At 39.9% G+C, this 20,758-nt stretch overlaps 1 protein-coding gene across 1 annotated transcript; it reads left to right on the plus strand.

Moving 5' to 3' along the window:
- The first annotated feature begins 1,519 nt into the window (after positions 1 to 1,519).
- LOC144082617 (matrix-remodeling-associated protein 5-like) lies at positions 1,520 to 17,980 on the plus strand. The gene is made up of 17 exons (XM_077609886.1): positions 1,520 to 1,671; positions 3,008 to 3,131; positions 3,396 to 3,535; positions 7,530 to 7,659; positions 7,736 to 7,974; positions 8,693 to 8,844; positions 9,247 to 12,048; positions 12,182 to 12,414; positions 12,498 to 12,771; positions 12,845 to 12,988; positions 13,645 to 14,163; positions 14,261 to 14,432; positions 15,097 to 15,354; positions 15,472 to 15,598; positions 15,699 to 15,779; positions 15,876 to 17,022; positions 17,102 to 17,980. The coding sequence occupies exons 1-17, from the start codon at positions 1,520 to 1,522 to the stop codon at positions 17,653 to 17,655; spliced, it is 7,248 nt and encodes a 2,415-aa protein (XP_077466012.1). The 3' UTR covers positions 17,656 to 17,980.
- The last annotated feature ends 2,778 nt before the right edge of the window (positions 17,981 to 20,758 follow it).

Below are 20,758 nucleotides of genomic sequence, written 5' to 3' on the forward strand. Positions count from 1 at the left end.
CAGAAGTCCAGGTTTTGCATGTGGCTTAAAAAAGGGCCGCGTCCATGGACATCATTATAATGAGCTGATGACATTCCTGTGTATACAAGACAGGTGTGGACAGACAGTGTTACGTGACGAACAGTTGTCTTCTGTTTAAAAAAGGCAAAGAATGAAAAACATTTTTTATAAATAAAGTGAACAAGAGCCTGCGTTGTGTAAGTATATCTACGGCATTATGTTTTCACCCCCTCCCATGAAGTGCAAACGTTGTGTACAAAAGGCCTATTGAGATACATTTGTTTGGAGCTTGACCCAGGTGAAATTAACAAGTCAACCGCTTAAGTGTTCCCAAATGTTAATGAGTTCAAACGCTATGATTTGGACCTGTAAATGCCAGTTTTGGAGGGAACCATACTTTTGGATTTTATGAGAAAATCTAGAAGCAAAACCCAAGTATTCACCTCTGATTATGCAGTAGCAGAGTAGAAATCTACTCTGGGCATGATTCAACAAAAAAGTTGTCTTGAACGCTCATAGCATGATGTGGTCTCGTTGAATACCATTGCAAACTGTAACCACAATCAAAAAATAAGCAAACAATTTTTTTTTTAAAACTGAAAGAATAACTTTAAACTCAGAGAGAATTTAGCAACAGACTTCACTGTCACACAGTTCACAAAAATCAATGAAAACCCTTTAAATCCTAAATCCCCCATTTCGGTCAAGGAGAAGCGGCACTAAAACAGGCCAAAATCCAGATGTTATATGGTAGTGTACATAAATAATAACTACATTCAAACACAACATACCAAACTCACTCTAAATCACAAATACTTGTCCCATTTCTGCAAAGTCAAATGGATTTTGGAAGCAAGGGAACATAATTTTGTGAGAAACAATGTTGGAGATTGCAATAGTTGGCAAACAACAAGCCGGAAGAAAGGGGGAAAATGGAAAATAATACCCTAATGCTTTTAGCAGACAGATGCAGAGTGGGAAAGAGAAATTTGGGGAGGTGAAATAAAGGAGCGTAGGTGTAGGAGGGGATGAAGAAGTTGTGCAGCATTCCTGTCTGAACAGACCAAACGGGACCATAGAGGAGGAAAGAAGCTAATCTGAAAGCCAGATGCCTTGAGGACCAACAGAGGGTCAAACTAATCCAAGCGCATTCGCCGAGCTCCATCCCTTCTTGTGTTCTCTGTTGTTTTTCCTCACTTTCACAAGTCAGCAAGCATCAAGCGGACTGACATATCAATTGGATACTTTACGTCCTGCTTTCTTTTATTAAACTTTTAAAGCAGCAGTCAAAGCTCCAGGACTTTGTTCAGTGGATTTTATTTTATCTAGTTTGTTTTATCCGATGGCAGAATTCACAGGTGAGTTTATGATGTATTTTGATACTTGTACTTGTACTTAGTTTGATGATGCAAATGATTTTTGTACATCTGTTTTACATTAGTGTTTTTTTCAATGACCAGATGTTTCATTATCCTTTTAAGCCATTGATAGACCAGAATAGAAAACAAATACTGTGGCAATGGCACTGCAATCTTCGTTCATCTTTGTCACTCTTGAATGGAGAAGGGGGGAGTTGGCTTGTCAGGGTGTGTTTTGCCAGGAAGATGTGCTCCTTAATAGCCTGAAGTACAAGGAGTACCGTGGCCAAAATGTTCTCTTAGATGAACCAAGGTCATTTGGATATGGTGAAAAATTAAATGTGTTTTGAAGCAGTACTAACTCAGATCATAGAATGCCAATGTTGGATCCATTTAAAGATACGTGTAGATTCTAGACTTTTCAAATAGTTTACTTACCTGGCAATCCAGTCTCAACTGGACCACAGTGTTCCAGCCTAGCCTTAATTCTTCAGGTAACAACCAAATAGGGCCTTCAATATGATTTATTGATGATTCCATCTGCACGTTTGAATAACATATGAGGCAAAGGACTGCAAGGATTCTCCTCTCCGGGTTCCCAGAGGTCACCCTCAGTGGCTGGGAAACTTTAAACTAGTGCACAAGTGTGCATTTTCAGCTTAGTCTGGAAAGTTGGTCGCACCCTGTGTGGCCCTGTTCACAGCTACCAGGAAGTACCAGGTTGGAATGGGTGAACTGCTAAAGAATGTAATGACCAGTGTCAGTAATCATCAACCCGAAAGGGTCATTCATAGCACATATGAAGACAGTTTTTTTCTTCTTTTCTGAAGACCACCATTTAAGACCATCTCACTAGTTACCTGTTATTTTTACTGTCTTCTGTTACTTCCGTCCTCTCCCACTGTCTCCAGAGGGACTGGTAAAGTCATCATTGAGGAAGACCACGTAGAAACGTAGCGTTGACCCGAGAGGACAATTCCAGACCACTTGATAGTGGAAACAAGTTGAGGTTTTGTTGCTCTTTAAAGTCTTGGTACCAGAAGAACTTACTCATCTGAAAAATATTTGAAGTGAGGGTGAAGGCTTTCAATAAACACTTATATATAAAGCATTCTAGGCTTCAGTGCAATGTGCGTACATTTTGTACAAGAATGAAATATAAAATAACTCAGGAAATTTCTTGATATAAATCTCAAGTGCACAGAGTATTACAGAAACCAAACACTGTACAGTCTAGCTTTGAACCCTTCTTCCTCCATCTTAATCCCAATGACTTTGATTACATGTGTGCTTGTGTGTTACATTAAAAATATAAATGATTAGTTTGTACATTGCATTTGAATTATATGACTAATCTATATGCTGCAATTAGGCTTTGTTGTTGAAATCACAGTGCACTTATCGAAACCTGTTTCTTAGGAAGAAGGACTCGGAGAAAAGATAGAAACTAAAAATGTTTGATGGAATTTTGTATAAGAATGACAACATTAGCTGTGAATACTCATGACATGCACAGGACTGTACAGTGTAAATATGTGCAATATTAAAACTGAATATGACAAGTTTGCACGGTCTATAAAAATGTACTATGACACCCATTTAAATGCAGTGCTAATCTAAACATGCAATTTATTTTTCACTTGATGCAGATCTATTAATGGCTTGAGTCTCCTTTGTGATTCAGTCATGGCATTGTGGTGGTGGACAAAAATCCTCTGCAGGTCGGCAGCTGTGTGCGTTTCCCTTCTCCTCTCATTGCTTCTATGTCTAATGGTAAATATCTTTTATCTTTAGGACATGAACTGGGTTATTAGCTAGGTTCTACTTGCTTAATTTAAAAAAAAATGGATATACCATTGGTCACTCTGTCTGATATTCATAGACTAGTCATGCAACATCACCGGTGATTGTTGAGTAGGTAGTGGACTTTCTGTGATTAATGTTTTCATGAATGGATCATTTTAGTCTCATGTTCAATTACCCAACTTTCCCTCTGAGCTAAATTGAACCATATGGGTTCTAATGTCTCCCCAATAGCCGAGCTTTCCTGTACAAGCTGAACCTCCGTGTCCACGGAGTTGTAGCTGTCCAAGTGTTAAAGATGTTCATTGTACGTTCCGACATCTGACAGCCATACCAAAAACCCTTCCTAGGAACACAGAGCGGCTCAACTTGGGGTAAGACTTGGCCACATTTTAAAATTGCATTTCTGGAAAATGTATCGTGTTAACTCAAGTTTGGGTAAACCTTGACATGCTACAGGAAATGCTTTGGAATCTGTCATGGATTGGATGATTTAATATATAATGCAGACCTCTTTTAGTGTTTATGTAAAATATAGAATAATGTAGATTCTGCTGCATTGCCACTTGTCTATCTTCGTTAAAACTGTTGATATTGTTTCTAAATATCAAAGCAGTCAACGGGAAGATAGCAAACACACAACTCATTGTGCATTTAATATGACTTCTGTTTGAAACAAGCTAAAGTTTTAGTACCAGCATGTGCTTCCAAGCTGACCTGGGGAGAGCTCTTAATCACTTCCATGTGGGCCTTGGCATAGTGATTGAAGCTTTCAGCCCAGTGGTCTTACACAGTGAGTAGATAAATAACCCGGCCATTGTTTTGGTTAGATTGAATGTGGATTTGTTTCATCAATTTGACGGTCTCAAGCAAAGGTGGCGCCACAGTTTATTTTTTATTTTATGTTTTTTATAACAGTAGTAAGTTGGTAAATTATTTTGCTCACTGAGCTCATTTGAGAGGAAAGTCTAATGTGACAATTCTGGCCCCGGCCTTTTTGTTTAATATAGCTTTATCTCAAAGCAGAATGCCCAGAGTAATGTGGACAATTGTGAGAGATGTGTTTTTTCGTGTTAGGTTGTCAAGCAAATGGGTGTTTTAGACCAAGTTTTGGTAATTTTGTCGACAGGGTCAAGCATGTGCTTTGGAAAGAGGGCAGGATACGTTGGTAATACTGAAGGTCTAAATGTCACTGACTCCTTCTGACCACTTGACCACTTACATTCCCTTTTGAACACTATGTAAGAAGACAGTGGTTTACTCAGTGGACGGTTGACATGGGGCACCCTTGGTGTGAGGATATACATACTGTTTGAAATTGGCGAGGACGATTGGTGCTGTGAAATGGACAATTAGAAAACTCAGAAAAATAAATAAGGTCATCGTAACACGTGGGGTCGAGTGATAAGTTGAGGTTTTTAGGTAGATGACTTAAGACATAATGTTTGGGATTGGGTGAGGTTTGCATTACCTCAAGAAGTTGATTTACTGGAAATGATTTAAGATAAAAGTCAACTGATGAAGAAAGATCCGAATCATAAATGTGGAGGGTTCAATTTTGTGATTGGCTGAGATGAGTATACCTTGAGCTGTATTATCAGTAATCAGGTTGAGACTCACTGCTACTTTGCTGACAGAACTGGCCTAGGTGACATTGCAGTTACTCACTGTGTAGCGCAGCTGTCTGCGGTTAGAAGCAAGACATTCCGTGGTGGAGTGTTGAGCTCTGCCCAGCTGCAGCGGTGACAGCAGGTGACAGCAAAAGGCCTGACACAGGTTAGCCAGTCAGCTGAGTGGGACCACAGCAGGAAATTGTGCTTCATCTGGTGACTTTTCTCCCTCGCCTGATCATTTCATCCTGACATTGGGTGAATTAGGACATATAGGTGCAGAGCACAAAGGTGCTGGTCCTGCTGAGAAAGCGGCTGTGCCTGGGGTCTATTTATACAGGGTTCAGAGTCTGTTGAATATAGTTCAGGGTCAATTCATTCTATCATGAACAGTACAACTACACCATTTAATACTATAGCTTTTCTTTTCTCACAGGTTCTGGAAAAATTGTGACTGGTGATTTTGTCCATGTCTTTATGGTGAAAAGTTCATTCATTCATTCATTTTCTGAACCGGTTTATCCTCATTAGGGTTGATAGGTTCACCAAAAGGTATTCCCAAATTCACCTTTCAATAAAAAAGGTATCTGAACCAGTGTTCCCTCTAAGCTGCGCGCGTGCGCAATTGCGCACTACTCTCGTCTTCTCTGCGCAGCAGCAATCATATGGCACGCAGTAAAAAAAAAATCGTATTTTTTTATTTTTTTTTTTTTACCCATGATGGCGCCATTTAAGCGGCAGCCAGTGGCAGTAGCTCTGTCCACTTATGTTTTTCGTGTTTTACAGCATGTTTTACATGAAAAATGGACAGGTCGCCGAATGGACGTTCTGCCGAACGTTCATTCGGCGACCTGCCCGTCTGTCAAACGTCCGTCGGCGAAACGTCTTTAGGCGAATCATCCGAGTACCGATGATGTCGCTCACACTGGTACTCAGTGCGCTCAGGGAGGTTGACTTTCTGCTCAGACCAACGAAAAATTAGAGGGAACATTGATCTGAACTCATATCCTTTATTTCTTGCAAGAAGAGAATCGATCCACACGCGTCTCCGGTCAAGATCATTCTGATGACTCGATGTCCCTCTCGCTAATTTATTCATAAGATTTTAACACCATGCCCCACAGAAGTCTAAACATTTTTAGAGTCTCATAACAATTTATCTCAGTTCTCAAAACAATTGTAGGTCTGTCGAATCTTCCCAAGAGAGTTTTGATGTGAACCATCCTGAGAAGCCGATGCTTCCCAAAACAATCCACAGTTCGATGTGAACCATCTTGGTGCCCAAAACAATTCACAGTTCTCTTGATGCGAACCACAGTCATTACTTTTGCAAGAGATGTATTAAAATGCCCTTTTATTAATGTCAATAACTCTCAAATTAAAGCAAAGCGTTCTTCGTTGCAAGCACATATATATAATGATTAATATTGATACACATTTATAATAATGATAAACCTAACAGGGTCACAGGGGGTGCTGGAGCCTATCCCAGCTGACTGCTGGCCAGAGGCAGGAGACACCCGGAATCGGTGGTCAGCCGATCGCAGGGCACGAGGAGACGGACAACCACTTACACTCACACCCATACCTACTGGTAATTTAGAGTGTCCAATCAGCCTACCATGCATGTTTTTGGAATGTGGGAGGAAACCGGAGTACCCGGAGGAAACCAACACAGGCCCGGGAGAACCCAGGACCCCATAGCTGTAAGGCCGACGTGCTAACCATTCGCGTCACCGGACTGCCCACAATGTATTTGTTTACATGCAAATGGAACATAGAAAACAGGAGAAATTAAGTATAAATATAAGATACCTTATACCCATGTCTAGGGGCATTGTTCCTTAAACTGGAAGACAAGATTCTGTGGAATTCTTAAGTCATTTTGCAACGTCTGCTATTGTCAGGGGGTTAGGCACTTATATTAGAATACTATAGTACACCTGTGTCAAAGTGGTGGCCCGGGGGCCAAATCTGGCCCGCCGCATCATTTTGTGTGGCCCGGGAAAGTAAATCATCAGTGCCGACTTTCTGTTTTAGGATCAAATTAAAATGAAGAGTATAGATGTATATTACATTTTCTGATTTTCCCCTTTTAAATCAATAATTGTCATTTTTTAATCATTTTTTTCCTGTGTTTTTAGTTCAAAAATCATTTTGTAAAATCTAAAAATATATTTAAAAAAAAGCTAAAATAAACATTGTTTTATATCTATAAAAAACTGAATATTCAGGGATTTTAATCCAGTTCTTTTAATCCATTTATTTTAAAAAATCTAAATATTTTATCTAAAATGGTCCGGCCCACATGAAATCGAGTTCACGTTAACGCGGCCCGCGAACCAACCCGAGTCTGACACCCCTGCATAGTAGATAATAATACGAGATGTGAAACTGTGAATTGTGGAAGGCCACACTGTAGCTGCCGAAATGAATTCTCACTTTTTTGATGAATATTGTCTTTGACTCAAGCATGGAATCTGAATGAATTCTGCAAAGATATGCATATTGTAATGTGCTGAAAGCTGAGGAATACATGGCAGGTTTTTCAATAGCCCTTTGTGTTTTAATTGCTGGGATGCCAATGCTCTATTCAAAAAGGCCCTGCTGCTTCACATTATGTTACTAACACCACTAGCACAGGGCACAACAATCCTAAACCATTGCCAACTGTAAGAATGCCAAATAGCCACAAACCACTGAAATAAATAATAATGTAGTTACATTATTTCAAATGTTTTATTTCTTTCACTTACAGATATAATAGTCTGACTGAGATGGTGGCATCAGATTTCAAGTCACTACGGCAACTTGAAATGCTTTTGATACATGGTAATGACATAAGTGTAGTCCACGCACGAGCATTTTACGGATTGCGGTCACTCCAGGTAATGTGTCTGAGTGTGTCACACCTTTACCCATGTTATATTTTACATAATATGGACTTTGCATTTAAAATTTCAGATATTGAAACTGAGTTACAACAAGCTACCACTAGTGAAACCTGGCCTGTTTGATGATTTAGTTGGTTTGGTTCGTCTTCACCTGGACCACAACCTCATCAGTTTCATCGAGCCATACTCATTTTCGGGTTTGACTTCTCTTAAACTACTCCAACTGGAAGGGAATCTTCTTAAAGAGATTCATCCCCATGCGTTCATTACATTGTCACTACTAGGGAACTTTTGGACCTCTGGACTTAAGTAAGTCAACAAAAAAGCACTTTAACTTGGATTTTGTGTTTGGTGTTGTTGTTTCTTTTAGCATTAAGATTAAGTAAAGAAAATACCAGGAAACAAAAAGCTTTAAAAAGATATATTAACAGATCCTTCTTTTATGGTGTGTAGTAACAGTTGTAACTCATGTCAGAATGAAATTAGATAACATTAGGTTCTTAAAATAATGAGCCCAACTTTTCAGAAAGCTTGTTTTACACCAGGGGTCGGGAACCTTTTTGACAGAGAGAGCCATAAACAATTCATATTTTCTAATGTTATTTCTTGAGAGCCAGAATTGAATAGTAAAATTACATGAAAATGTGTGATCTTTTTGTCCTTTCACCACTTTTAAGTATAAAAAGTCCCAGAATTCTTTTGACAACTTTTTATGACGTTGCTAATAAATCAGTATCAATGATATCATGCATGCAGAAGTGTAATAAAAAAACAAAATTATGATTAAAGTTGTGGTAGAGGTAGTGTCAATGCCACAATGATGCTCCTATTAGTATGTTCGGGACTCAGCTCTCTCACCATTCATTTTCATATTTTACCTCAAAGGTTAGTGGAGAGCCATATGCACCCATGGAAAGAGCCACATATGGCTCCCGAGCCATAGGTTCCCTACCCCTGTTTTACCCCATTAGTTCAACTTTTCAATCTAGAAACCTGGTTCATTTTATTTTATCTGTTTTTGTCTCAGACATTTACACCTTTCAGACAATTTGCTGGAACAGCTCCCTGCCACTGTGCTGAGCACATCTCCGAAACTGGAAATTCTCACTCTTCATGGTAACCCCTGGATCTGTGATTGTCAACTTCACTGGTTGCTTCAGTGGAGCGCTGCACATGAAGGTTTGATGTAAAAATATAAATCACAATTCTCGTCAAAATGAAATTTCCCCATATTCAACTAACTCATTGCAAATTTGACTCACCTGTATTCACACACAAAACATGCAATTATAAGGAAACAGGAGTGGGTGGGGTTTTTTGAAGCCGGGCCTTTCATGAGGAATTTATTCACCACTATCAGGTTGCAGTTTGAAAAAAAAATAATATGCAAAAGTACAATGTTTGGTCTTACAGAGATTTTTCATGGGAGAAAAAGTTTTAAAAAAGCAGTTAAAACTTCCAACACATATTTTTCTGCATGCTTAGCAGTCAATGGCAAATCCACGAATGCTCCTTTTCTAACATCCTTTTTCTTTTCCACATCTTGAAAAAAAAGTTTAATCTCTCCTCCTCTTTTCCCAGGAGTAATAAAATGTAAAAAGGATCGTGAGACAAGCACAATAGAAATTTGTCCTCAGTGTTTTTCTCCTCAACCCCTGAATGGAACGTCAGTGTTTACATTAAGTGAAAATCAGCTTACCTGTGAAAGACCAGTTCTTCGATCTTCTCTCAAATTGTGGGACAACCCAGTTTGGGCTGACTCTGACACAGAACCAGATCTCCCATATACCCGGGACTTTGAAAAGCCCTTGGGCCATCTAAGCTTTGTTCTCTCAGATAGCCATGGAAATAAAGCTCATGTGGACTGTGAAATGCGCCACCCAGGAGACAGTTCAGATATAAACTGGACAATTAATCCACGGTCAGCTCAAGGGCTGTCTGTCAATGTGTCATTGGCAACCATCCTAGAGTGTGAGATTGATAGGGAAAAATTACAAAATCTTTGGCAATTGGTCGCATATTACTATGAAAGTCCCGCTATTTTGGAAAGAGGTCAACAAAGACTCAACACCAGTAGAGAAACCTATCAATATGCCCAAGTTGCTAATGAAAATTCACCATATTTCACAGACTTAAAGGGTTATTTGGTGGCAGAACCAGCATGGCTACTTCAACACAGAGTCACTTTAAAACTTAATAGACAGCAAACAACAACCAAAAAACTGGTTTTGGATTTTACAACCATAATTACCAGGACAATCAACAGCCTTAGACGGCAGCAAGATGACAATGACCTAACTTCCTCCTGGGCAATGATTCAACGTGGGACTGAAGGGCGGGTCAAGGCTGTTCTTGAAGGGTCAAAAGTTCATTTACAATGCAGTGTTGTCACTTCACAGAAGGAGGTGAAAGTGGAGTGGATGCTTCCGGATTTGTCCATTGTGGAGAGTTTGACTGATAAACTCAAAATTGATGACACGGGAAATCTTGTCATCATGAATGCATCTCAGTCTGACTCTGGCCTTTATCACTGTATGATCAAAACAAAGGCAGGTGTAGATTTGATGTCTTTGAGGCTTACTGTTAAAGAACGATTACCAAGCCCTACCACTTTTAATGGCCAGAAAATGATTGTTGAAAAAGGAGGGTCAATTTCCCTCCCATGTGAAGTCACATCAGCGCAACCTAGTCAAACAATATGGTACATGCCCTCAAATAAAGTGCTTCTCCCGACACAAAAGACAAGAAAGGCAGTCGTAATGGAGAATGGTACTTTGGTAGTGAGGAAGTTGATGGAAGAAGATTCAGGAGAATACAGTTGCTTGGCCTCAAATCTCTACGGAGTTGACATGCTGTCACACATGGTGGAAGTAACAGGGGAAGAGGAGTCTTATAACTCTGAAGAAAAGACTGAATCAAAGCAGACTATCTTAAACCCTGATATGGAAGAGGGTTCCGCAGGAGATTATCAAGAAACTATTCGCTCTTTTGCAACACACGTTCCTACATTGGGAAACCAGCAAAGGAATCCTGATTCATTTTCAAACAAAGACCCAAAGAGACATTTTAAACGAAAACCCACCATTATTGCGAAGACATTGGATCCAAATTACTGGGCAGAAGTGTTGGCTAAAGCCAATGCTAAATTACCCATTGCACAAGACCCAGACTTGTCATTACTAGATTCTACCACCATAAGTGCTCTAAACAGTTTGGTCAACCCCACAACTACAATTTCTTCAAATGCCAACAATTTCCCCAGTCCAACTATTTCCAATAACAAGATTGAATCAAGAACAAAAGAATCACAACCCGAAACTTCACAGGCACAAATCATCCGAAGTACAGAGTCATCCCTTCTTCATAATAGTGTGATAACAGAAAAACACAACAGAGTAACTTCAGTTGTCAGAACCCCATCTGAAAAAACGGAAACTCTGCAATTCGGTTCAGGCAACAGGAAATTTATCCCTGGTCGCTCAAATAGAAGAAGGCCACCTTTCAGACGAAGAAAGCCACCCACAAGAAAAATTATTCCTGACATTAAATCATTCTTGAATTCCTCAATAGCGCTGAAATCTAGTGCTCCCACGTCAATGTCAATTATTACTACCACCACCACCTCTAGTTGGACAAGTTCTGAACAAATTACTGTGACTCCTTACTATCAGACAGAGAAAGATGGCATTAATGAGGATATTGGAAGCTTGGAGGAGAGAAAGGAATCCAACTCTGAAATTCACAATACAGTACAGGATCTTGAAAGTATTCATAGAGATTCTCAATCAGAGAGAGACAAAGAAATACAATTTAAAAATTATTCTGAGACACAAGAGAATCAAATGGAAAAAAATGTGAAAACAATAATAATTGGAAAAGAAACTCAAACGAGGAACACAGAACTAGAGATAGTGAGTGAATCAGCTAAAAATGAGTTGGTTACCCAGAGCTATGATGATCTGTTGGACAAAATACTTTCAACATCCCAAACTCCAAAAACAAACACTCTACCTTTATTAGAACAAAATTCACCAACCCAGGCAAAAGTTGAACCTCCCAAAGTATTCAACGCTACAAATACAAGTATAGAAAATTCGGCAAAGGATAACATTCACAAGGAAAATAAAAAGGCGAATAAGGCAAGAGAAATGCCTGAAAACCCCTATGTTCCCAATGTCTCCATTCCCCCCTGGCTACAACAGCACCAAAATTCTGCTCAGTTGCCACAAACACACACAGATAGATATCTAGAGAAGCTGGGAGATATGGATCTCAGAAACCCACCAAATCCTACCCGTATTGCCCCAAATTCCCACTGGCCTTCAACTCGTCATCATTACACTCAGTGGCCTGGGCAACGGTCATTTCCTCGTCCCAAGCAAGGTAAGTACACTACTGGAAATGAGTTTTTAATTGATAATACTTAAATTCATAACAACTAAATAACTAATTCTGAGTTTGCTTGTTGCTGCCTGAATTATGTTTCTGATACCTACAAGGTTTGCTTTTCTTCCAGGTGCCGTGCTACGCATTTTTCCCACACATGAAACCAGACTTTTCCCTCATGGACATGCTCAAATCCCAGTAGCCACCAACAGACCAGAGATCACAGATAAAACATTAAAACTCACAACCAGCACCATCGAACCAACACTAACCCATTATTCCCATCAAAATAATTCTTTGGATGTCAGGACTACAGTCAGAGATCAACTGTTGTTCACAAAGCTGAGGAACAGATATAGACAGGTACATTGGTGGTCATTTGGGGATGTGAAAAATCAGTGTCTATTTTTAGTATTTACTAATTGCCAATGTGCATTTTTTTCAAGGCATATATTGACCGTCTATCCCAGCTTGGAAAGATAGTAACACCCAAACCTCGCATTAACTACTATAATCCGCCAAATACGATTCAACCCAGTCCGATATCTTTTGCAAGACCTTCAATCCTCAGACCACCAGTACCTACATACTCATCTGCCCTGCGACCTAAAAACCTTGATATATCAACAACATCCTCTTCCTTTGATTTTAATATTACTCCTCACGCTCACCATTCTACGACGCCGGGATTACAGCAGGAAATTCAATTGCCTGTTGGAGGTATGTGTTTTTAACCTATAAACTTTTTATTGAAAAATCTGTTGAGCAGTTTAACTCAAGATAATGCTGTTAGGAGCTGGTGATAGAAGGACCAAACCTCGAATCACTACACCGAACAAAGCCAGCGTGTCGGTCCTGGCAGAGGGTGATGTTGTTCTTCATTGTGAAGCAATGGGAATTCCCGAACCAAGCATCTCATGGACAAAGGTATCCACAGGTAAAATGCTGAAGTGATAAAGCACTGAGTCTGGTAACATGGGCACTCGGACGTTTCGTCGAAAGACGTTTGGTCCCCGGACGTTTGGTCGACCGGATGTTTGGTCGACCGGACGTTTGGTCGACCGGACGTTTGGTCGACCGGACGTTTGGTCGAGCGGACGTTTGGTAGAACGGACGTTTGGTCGCCGGGTTGTTACTGTTGAACCCAGCTCTCAATATTATAATAATGAGAGAGAGAGTGAGTTTAATATCTAAATATCTAATATCTAAATATCATCAGTAAAATCTCTGTCATAATTTGACAGCAAGCGAACCCGGCGACCAAACGTCCGGTCAACCAAATGTCCGGGGACCAAACGTCCGGGGACCAAACGTCTTTCGACAAAACGTCCGGTCACGGGTAACATGAAGTGAAGCCATTTGCTATCTTTGAAGTTCGAGATTGTTGAATTTTCTATTTGTTTTGTTTGTTTCCATTTGTTTTGTTTGTTCCCATTTGTTTTGTTTGTTTCCATTTGTTTTGTTTGTTTCCATTTGTTTTGTTTGTTTCCATTTGTTTTGTTTGTTTTACTGTACATAGAAAAAGCAACATTGGATTTTTCTTCATGCACTTGACTCATTTTCTTACTTATTGGGCCGGAATTTCCTTTTCAGGTGCCACCATTCCAGCCAACAACAAGCATGGTTCCCGCTTTGAAGTCTTGAAAAATGGAACTTTTGTAATCAAAACAGTTCAACTGCAGGATAGAGGACAGTATCTCTGCACTGCCCATAATAAATTTGGATCAGATCGTATGGTTATTACCTTAGCGGTCCAAACTGAGGCGCCCAAGATCCAACCTCCCAGATCGACAGAGATAGCTAACTATTTTGGCAAAAGTGTGAGCCTTGACTGCCTTGCCTCCGGGAAACCCCGAGCGCACATTTCTTGGATTCTACCGGATGGAACGTTTGTCCGAGAAATTGGGACCATTCAGACTCCCATCTCTAAAATGTCACTCCTTGAGAATGGGACACTGCAAATGCAGTCAACCAATTTCTCAAGTAAAGGAGACTACAAATGCATTGGAAGTAATGCAGCAGGTGCTGATACAGTCACCTATCATCTTCATGTTGCAGCTTTACCTCCAAGTATAGGTGAAGCCACAAGTGACACTTTGATCATTCCAACAGGTATTGCACACAGCAAATGTCCATAAAGTTGTAAGAAATGTAGCCTAATGAAAATACTTTCAATGTAATTTGTTAACTAGTAATTACATCTACTCAGGAAGGAACGTATATGTCCATTGCTCCATGAGAGGTGAACCTTTGCCCACTTTGAAGTGGACACTGCCATCAGGGATCCATGTTAGGCCATCACAGTTTCTGGGACATAAGCTCTTCGTCTTTCCCAATGGGACACTGTTTTTCAAGAACATCTCACCAGCTGATGTGGGGAGGTATAGAATTATCCAATAATTAGGGAATAACATGACAAGCATATTCGCTAGAGCACATGTGTCAAAGTGGCGGCCCGGGGGCCAAATCTGGCCCGCCGCATCATTTTGTGTGGCCCGGGAAAGTAAATCATGAGTGCCGACTTTCTGTTTTAGGATCAAATTAAAATGAAGAGTATAGATTTTTATTAAATTTCCTGATTTTCCCCCTTTTAAATCAATAATTGTAATTTTTTAACCCATTTTTTCTTTGTTTTTAGTTCAAAAATAATTTTGTAAAATCTGAAAATATATAAAAAAGCTAAAATTAACATTGTTTTAGATCTATAAAAAACTGAATATTCAGGGATTTTAATCCAGTTCTTTTAATCCATTCATAAAAAGTCTATCTAAATTTATCTAAAATGGTCCGGCCCACGTGAAATCGAGTTGACGTTAATGCGGACCGCGAACCAACCCGAGTCTGACACCCCTGCTCTAGAGTCTTTTGGAAAGTTCGCGATATTATAAAATATTTCATTGAAAAAGTGGTCAATTAGATTTTTTTGATATGCTATGGTTATGTCTTCACTGTTAATTAACTGTTCTAAAACAAATGTTTGTTACTGAAAATAGTCTTGGTACTCGTTTAAGACAGATATTTAGATTTTCATCTATTCCCACACAGGTACGAGTGTTCAGCCACAAACACGGTGGGCATTGCAAAAAGAACAGTCCGTCTTGAAGTGCGGGCAGATTCTTCTTCAAACACCCGCAATCCTTCTCTACCTTTCTCTCCAAGTCGCCATGCATTACCATCCCGCCAGCATTCAGTCTCTGCCTTGTATGGTTCTGCTGTCTACTTACACTGTCCAGAGTCAATTGGCTCATCAAGGGGAACCATCTGGCAACTGCCATCTAAAATCATCATGGAGTATAACTACAGGTTATGGATACTGAATGGGAAACTTGATTTAAAAAAAGAATACTGAAATGATAACATTGCATTTAGTATCACTATGTAAAAATATTGAGATAATCTCCTCTTTTCATCTATCCCCAGTCCAGAGAGACCCATTAAAGTTTTCCGGAATGGGACTCTGAGGATACTTCAGTTAACAGAGCTGGATGGAGGAAATTATTTGTGTTTCTTTCAGCGACCCAATGGAGAGGAAATGGAGGTCTTTCGGGTATAAATGTTAAAAGCTCTATTTAGTGAGGTCTATACCATATGAAGAAAAATGTAGGTGATCCCACTCATTAATTCATTCCATATTTCTTCCGTACTAGGTGGATGTCCTGATGACCCCGCCTAGAATCGAACATGTGAGGACAGTACAACCAAGAGTCAATTTTGGAGAAATTGTGCAGGTACTGTAGTATGTACAGAAATGAATTGGCAATTGTGAGTGTCAGTAAATCAATTTTGGTGAAGTTACTGCAATTTGTGTTTTATATCTTTCTTAGGTTGACTGTATTGCAACAGGCCTCCCAGATCCAGAAGTCTCCTGGAGTCTACCAGATGGAACGCTAATCAACAATGCGCTTCAGTCGGATGACAATGGCTATCGCAATCGGCGCTATGTTATTTTTGGCAATGGAACATTACTTCTCCAGCAGATGGACAAACAAGATGAGGGTGACTATACTTGTTATGCCAAGAATAAACTTGGTAAAGATGAGAGAAAGGTTAGTGTCAAGGTTGGCCCAAACGCACCAAGGATTAGTTTCAAATCTCCATCCCAAGTTACGGTGAAATATGGAGAAATAGCTCAACTGAGCTGTCATGCCATTGGTGAACCTACACCACAAATATTTTGGATCTCACCACGAAATGAAATCATTCCCACATTATCGGACAAATTTGAGATAGTGGGAAATGGTATGTTAGTGGTGAAAAAAGTAACACTTACTGATGAAGGGACATATGCCTGTGTGGCACGAAACTCTGTTGGTGATGACATAAAAAACATGATTCTTGTGGTTGAATCAAAGGAACCATTTATCAATGGTAACAAAGGAAAGAGTTTCAAAAAGGTTGTAGGTATTTCTTATCAAACTGTACTACTAGATTGTGAGGCCGAGGGGAAACCTGAGCCAAAGATTTGGTGGGTTACCCCTTACGGCCACTCACTCCAACTCTCCTATCTAAGTGGCCGTTTCCAAGTACATCGGAATGGGAGTTTGGAAGTGAGAGGTGTGAGGAAAACAGATGAAGGGAAGTACATGTGTCTGGCCAAAAACCAACTTGGAGAAGCATCCCTTTTGGTTGAATTAGATGTGGCGCCCATAGCAGAAAAGCCAAGTTTTGCTGTTCCTAACATAGAACTTTTATCGATAAAACATAATGGTGGAGATCTGTATCTTCAGTGCTCTGCCCGTGGAAAACCAAAGCCAGAGTATGTGTGGGTTTTACCCAATGGGACAATGCTGATGCCTGGTGTTAGACTGCAACGCTTCACCCATCATCGGGAAAACGGAACTTTGTGGATCTCTCAGCTTTCTGCGAGTGATAAAGGAGTCTACAGTTGTCTAGCAAAGAATGTGGCGGGGCAAGCCGAGAAGCGTTATGCATTGGAAGCGGGACGGAAACCAGTTATCAGAGGACCAACAGGTAAAGTATAGCTTTTACTTTTTATTACTTATGTTAGGACCAAATCTTTTTACAATACTCTTATGTTTTGGATTTTCAGGTGGAATAAAGATCACATATGGCCAGACTCTCAATTTACATTGTATCACGGATGGCTGGCCACAGGCAACGATCGCTTGGACTCTACCCAATGGCTTTGCTTTAGATAAACCTCAGTCTATTGGCCGAGTTACATTTCATGCCAACGGGACCCTCCAGATGAGACAGATTGCTACTTTTGACAAAGGAACATACACCTGCAAAGCCTCCAACTCTTTTGGCACATCAACGTTATCATACCCTATCACAGTAATGGTCTATCCACCACGCATCACTAGTATGCTGCCCTCCATCACCAGAGTAAACCGTGGAACACCTGTTAAGTTAAATTGTGTCGCCACAGGTGTACCCAAGCCGGAAATCTCCTGGACTTTACCGGGTCGTACAACGCTGATTCCACATAACCGCTACATAGTTCAAGGAGGGATTCACATGACAGAAGAGGGTAGCCTGGTAATACAGAATCCAGTGCTCATGAACTCTGGTATTTACAAATGCAATGCTAAAAATGCTCTCGGAACAGATTTTAAATCTACATACGTACAAGTGATTTAAGGGCCATGTTGACATTTCTTCTATGATGGGACCTGAGCAATATCTTAGTTCTCACTTGGAGTTGTATATAAGTTTTCTTTGCAATAAAATAATACTTTTGAGTGAAGAGGGGAGTGGGGTAACGGCGGACAAGTCTTGACATTACAGGAACCTATCTAATTAAACACATTCAAGAAAATATTGAGCTGAGATTGAACATCAAAAACTAATAAATGTCACACAACCCACTAAGAACATGAATGTTCTTTAAAAAAACTAGGACACTTGTATTTTATTTCAAAACAACAACTTCACATCAACACAGATATAGTATGGGTATGTACGTATGTGCTATTAAATATTCTGTCTTACAGTACAGAATTGTCAATAAAACAAAATAGAAATAATGAAGTATCATTATTTGTTTGTGGATGTGTATAAATTGCTGTTTTTGTGAACAGTTGTGGGGACCAGGTTCTTATTCAACTTTGGGAAAATGGAAGGTATTAACAGAGTTCAATGTTGATTTAATGAAAATTATTTTTAATGTACATGTTACATTCATCTTTTTTTAGTTTAGCAAAAATGACATGATGGTTTAGACTTTAGACTGTCTGTGAAACGATAGTGGAGAAAGCATCCACATTTAGGCAGTTCTCTATTACAAATGAAAGAATTCCTGAATCATTCAATCAAATTTTAATGACATTTGTGCCCCAGATATTAATTTGTATATTTCATCATCCTTTTTTTGTTGCAAATCTGCTATTGGATGAAAGTACATGCTAAAACCTGCTGACTTTGCAATTAGTGGTCTGTAATGGTCTGTGGTAACTTCTCCTTTAGCACCACTTAGAGGTCAATGTGTGTGTTTCAAATCAAATATATTATAGGCCTACACATTTGATTTTTTGATATTTTGACTCAAATTGACTTTGTGTTTATTAATATTCATATTAAGATTCGTGCTAGTTACTTAATTTAATGCTAAAATATCCACTTTTCATACCATATATCTCATCTCATCTCATTTTCTGAACCGCTTTATCCTCATTAGGGTGGCAGGGGGTGCTGGAGCCTATCCCAGCTGACTCTGGGCAAAAGGTGGGGGACACCCTGAATCGGTGGCCAGCCAATCGCAGGGCACGGGGAGACGGACAACCATGCACACTCACACCCATACCTAGGGGCAATTTCGAGTGTCCAATCAGCCTACCTTGCATGTTTTTGGAATGTGGGAGGAAACCGGAGTACCCGGAGGAAACCCACGCAGGCCCAGGGAGTACATGCAAACTCCACACAGCTGGACATGACCTGGATTTAAACCCAGGACCCCAGAGCTGTGAGGCCGACGCGCAAACCACTCGCTCCACCGGGCCGCCCTCATACCATATATGTAGTATTTAAGTACACGTGCAGAAATGAAAGCCCTTTCAACATGATCATATATTTTTACTATTCCACTTGTAGGTTTCACAGTGAATAAATGATATGAGATACATTTCACATACCATTGAGGCCAGTATTATTGTGTTTACACATTTGGCCAATGTGTTTTCAACACAAGAGCCAAATAAATCAAAGTGATGTGTTGTACCCAGATGTGTAGTCAGTTTTACTGTTAGTTTTCTTCAGAATATGAATGTCTCCCTCTGTCTAAGTCCCAGACAAATAAGTCTTTGACCAAGGAAGAAGGGAGCTTTTGTCAGAAGCAAATGTTAGGACTGTTCTTCACATCTTGTGTGTGTTTGCTGTGCTTGTGTGTTACGGAGAGATTATGTTTGCTGCTTTGAAAAAGAGAGAGTTTGAGCCAAAGTGATTGTGTCTGTCTGAGGGATCGTTCACAAATGGCACGTGTTTGTGCGCTTGTGCATATCACAAAAACAGTGTCACGTCGATAATAAGGAGGGACAGCGTTTGCAAACGTGTTTGGGATTATTTCCAAGTGTGTGTCAGGATGGAAGTAAAGCGGCTTACATATCTGGCAACAATTTTTCACGCCTAAATTTTTGTAAATGCTGAGTGACACCGATTTAATTTCTTTTGTTCATTCAGCTTTCACTTTCAAGATTTGTTCTACATGTTTTTGGCTCTAAAACCACACAACTTGTGCAATTATTGTAAATTTATTCATAGGGTGAATGTGTGGGAGTTATCATTAAATTACTAGCATATTCTGAATAATGACAACACAGATATACAATAAATCAATGAAGATGGAATTGATGGTTATATATGAGAGATATAAATGATCTTTCACATTTTATGAATGACTACCAAGTATACATATTACTTATATTTTAATATTCCTAATCATTTATTGGATTGGATTGGATAACTTTATTCATCCCGTATTCGGGAAATTTCATTGTGACAGTAGCAAGAGGGTGAGAATGCAGATACAGGAAAGGCATAGTTACACATAGTTCCAGGTTAGACAATACAGTCGCAAAGGCCGCACAACTGTAACTAAATAGGAAATGTAAAAATAATTTAAATATATTTAATGGATACTTGCACAGCGTAGTTTTTTTAAACTGAATTTTCTAAAAGGGGAGTGCACAGAATTAGAAACCACTTTGTCTTAATCAGGGCTGGAATCTGACAGCACAGCAATCCTGTGCATTGAGGCCATGTTACTTCATGGAATGTGATGATATGCAACTAATCAGATCACGACTAGTTGGAGAACTCCTGTTGCACACTCAAACTCTTGTTTTAAGTGTTATATCCACCAATATTTCAATGGAATTGTGGATGAACACATTAAAGTATTTCACATCAGGATAATAAGCGGCACGGCGTCCGAGTGCTTAGCGTGTTGGCCTCACAGTGGAGGGTTCGATCCTATGTGGGTCCTCACCGTGTGGTGTTTGCATGTTCTCCCCAGGCTTGCATAGGTCTTCTCCGGGTACTCCGGTTTCCTCCCACATTCCAAAAACATGCAGAGTAGGCTGGTTGAACACTCTAAATTATTCCTAGGTATGTGTGAGCGTGAATAGTTGTGCATCTCCTTGTGCCCTGCGATTGACTGGCCACCGATTTAGGATGTCATCAGACTGGTGTCCGTAGTTGGCTGGGATAGGCTCCAGCACCCCCCGCGACCCTGGTGATGATCAGCGGT

The sequence above is a fragment of the Stigmatopora argus genome, chromosome 9, assembly GCF_051989625.1.
Source record: "Stigmatopora argus isolate UIUO_Sarg chromosome 9, RoL_Sarg_1.0, whole genome shotgun sequence".
Classification (NCBI taxonomy): domain Eukaryota; kingdom Metazoa; phylum Chordata; class Actinopteri; order Syngnathiformes; family Syngnathidae; genus Stigmatopora; species Stigmatopora argus.

Coding starts and splice junctions, on each gene's coding strand:
- LOC144082617 (XM_077609886.1), top strand. CDS start 1,520: ATGGCACTGCAATCTTCGTTCATCTTTGTCACTCTTGAATGGAGAAGG. Junction 3,132..3,395: donor CATTGCTTCTATGTCTAATG/GTAAATATCTTT, acceptor TCTCCCCAATAG/CCGAGCTTTCCTGTACAAGC. Junction 12,772..12,844: donor AATTCAATTGCCTGTTGGAG/GTATGTGTTTTT, acceptor TAATGCTGTTAG/GAGCTGGTGATAGAAGGACC.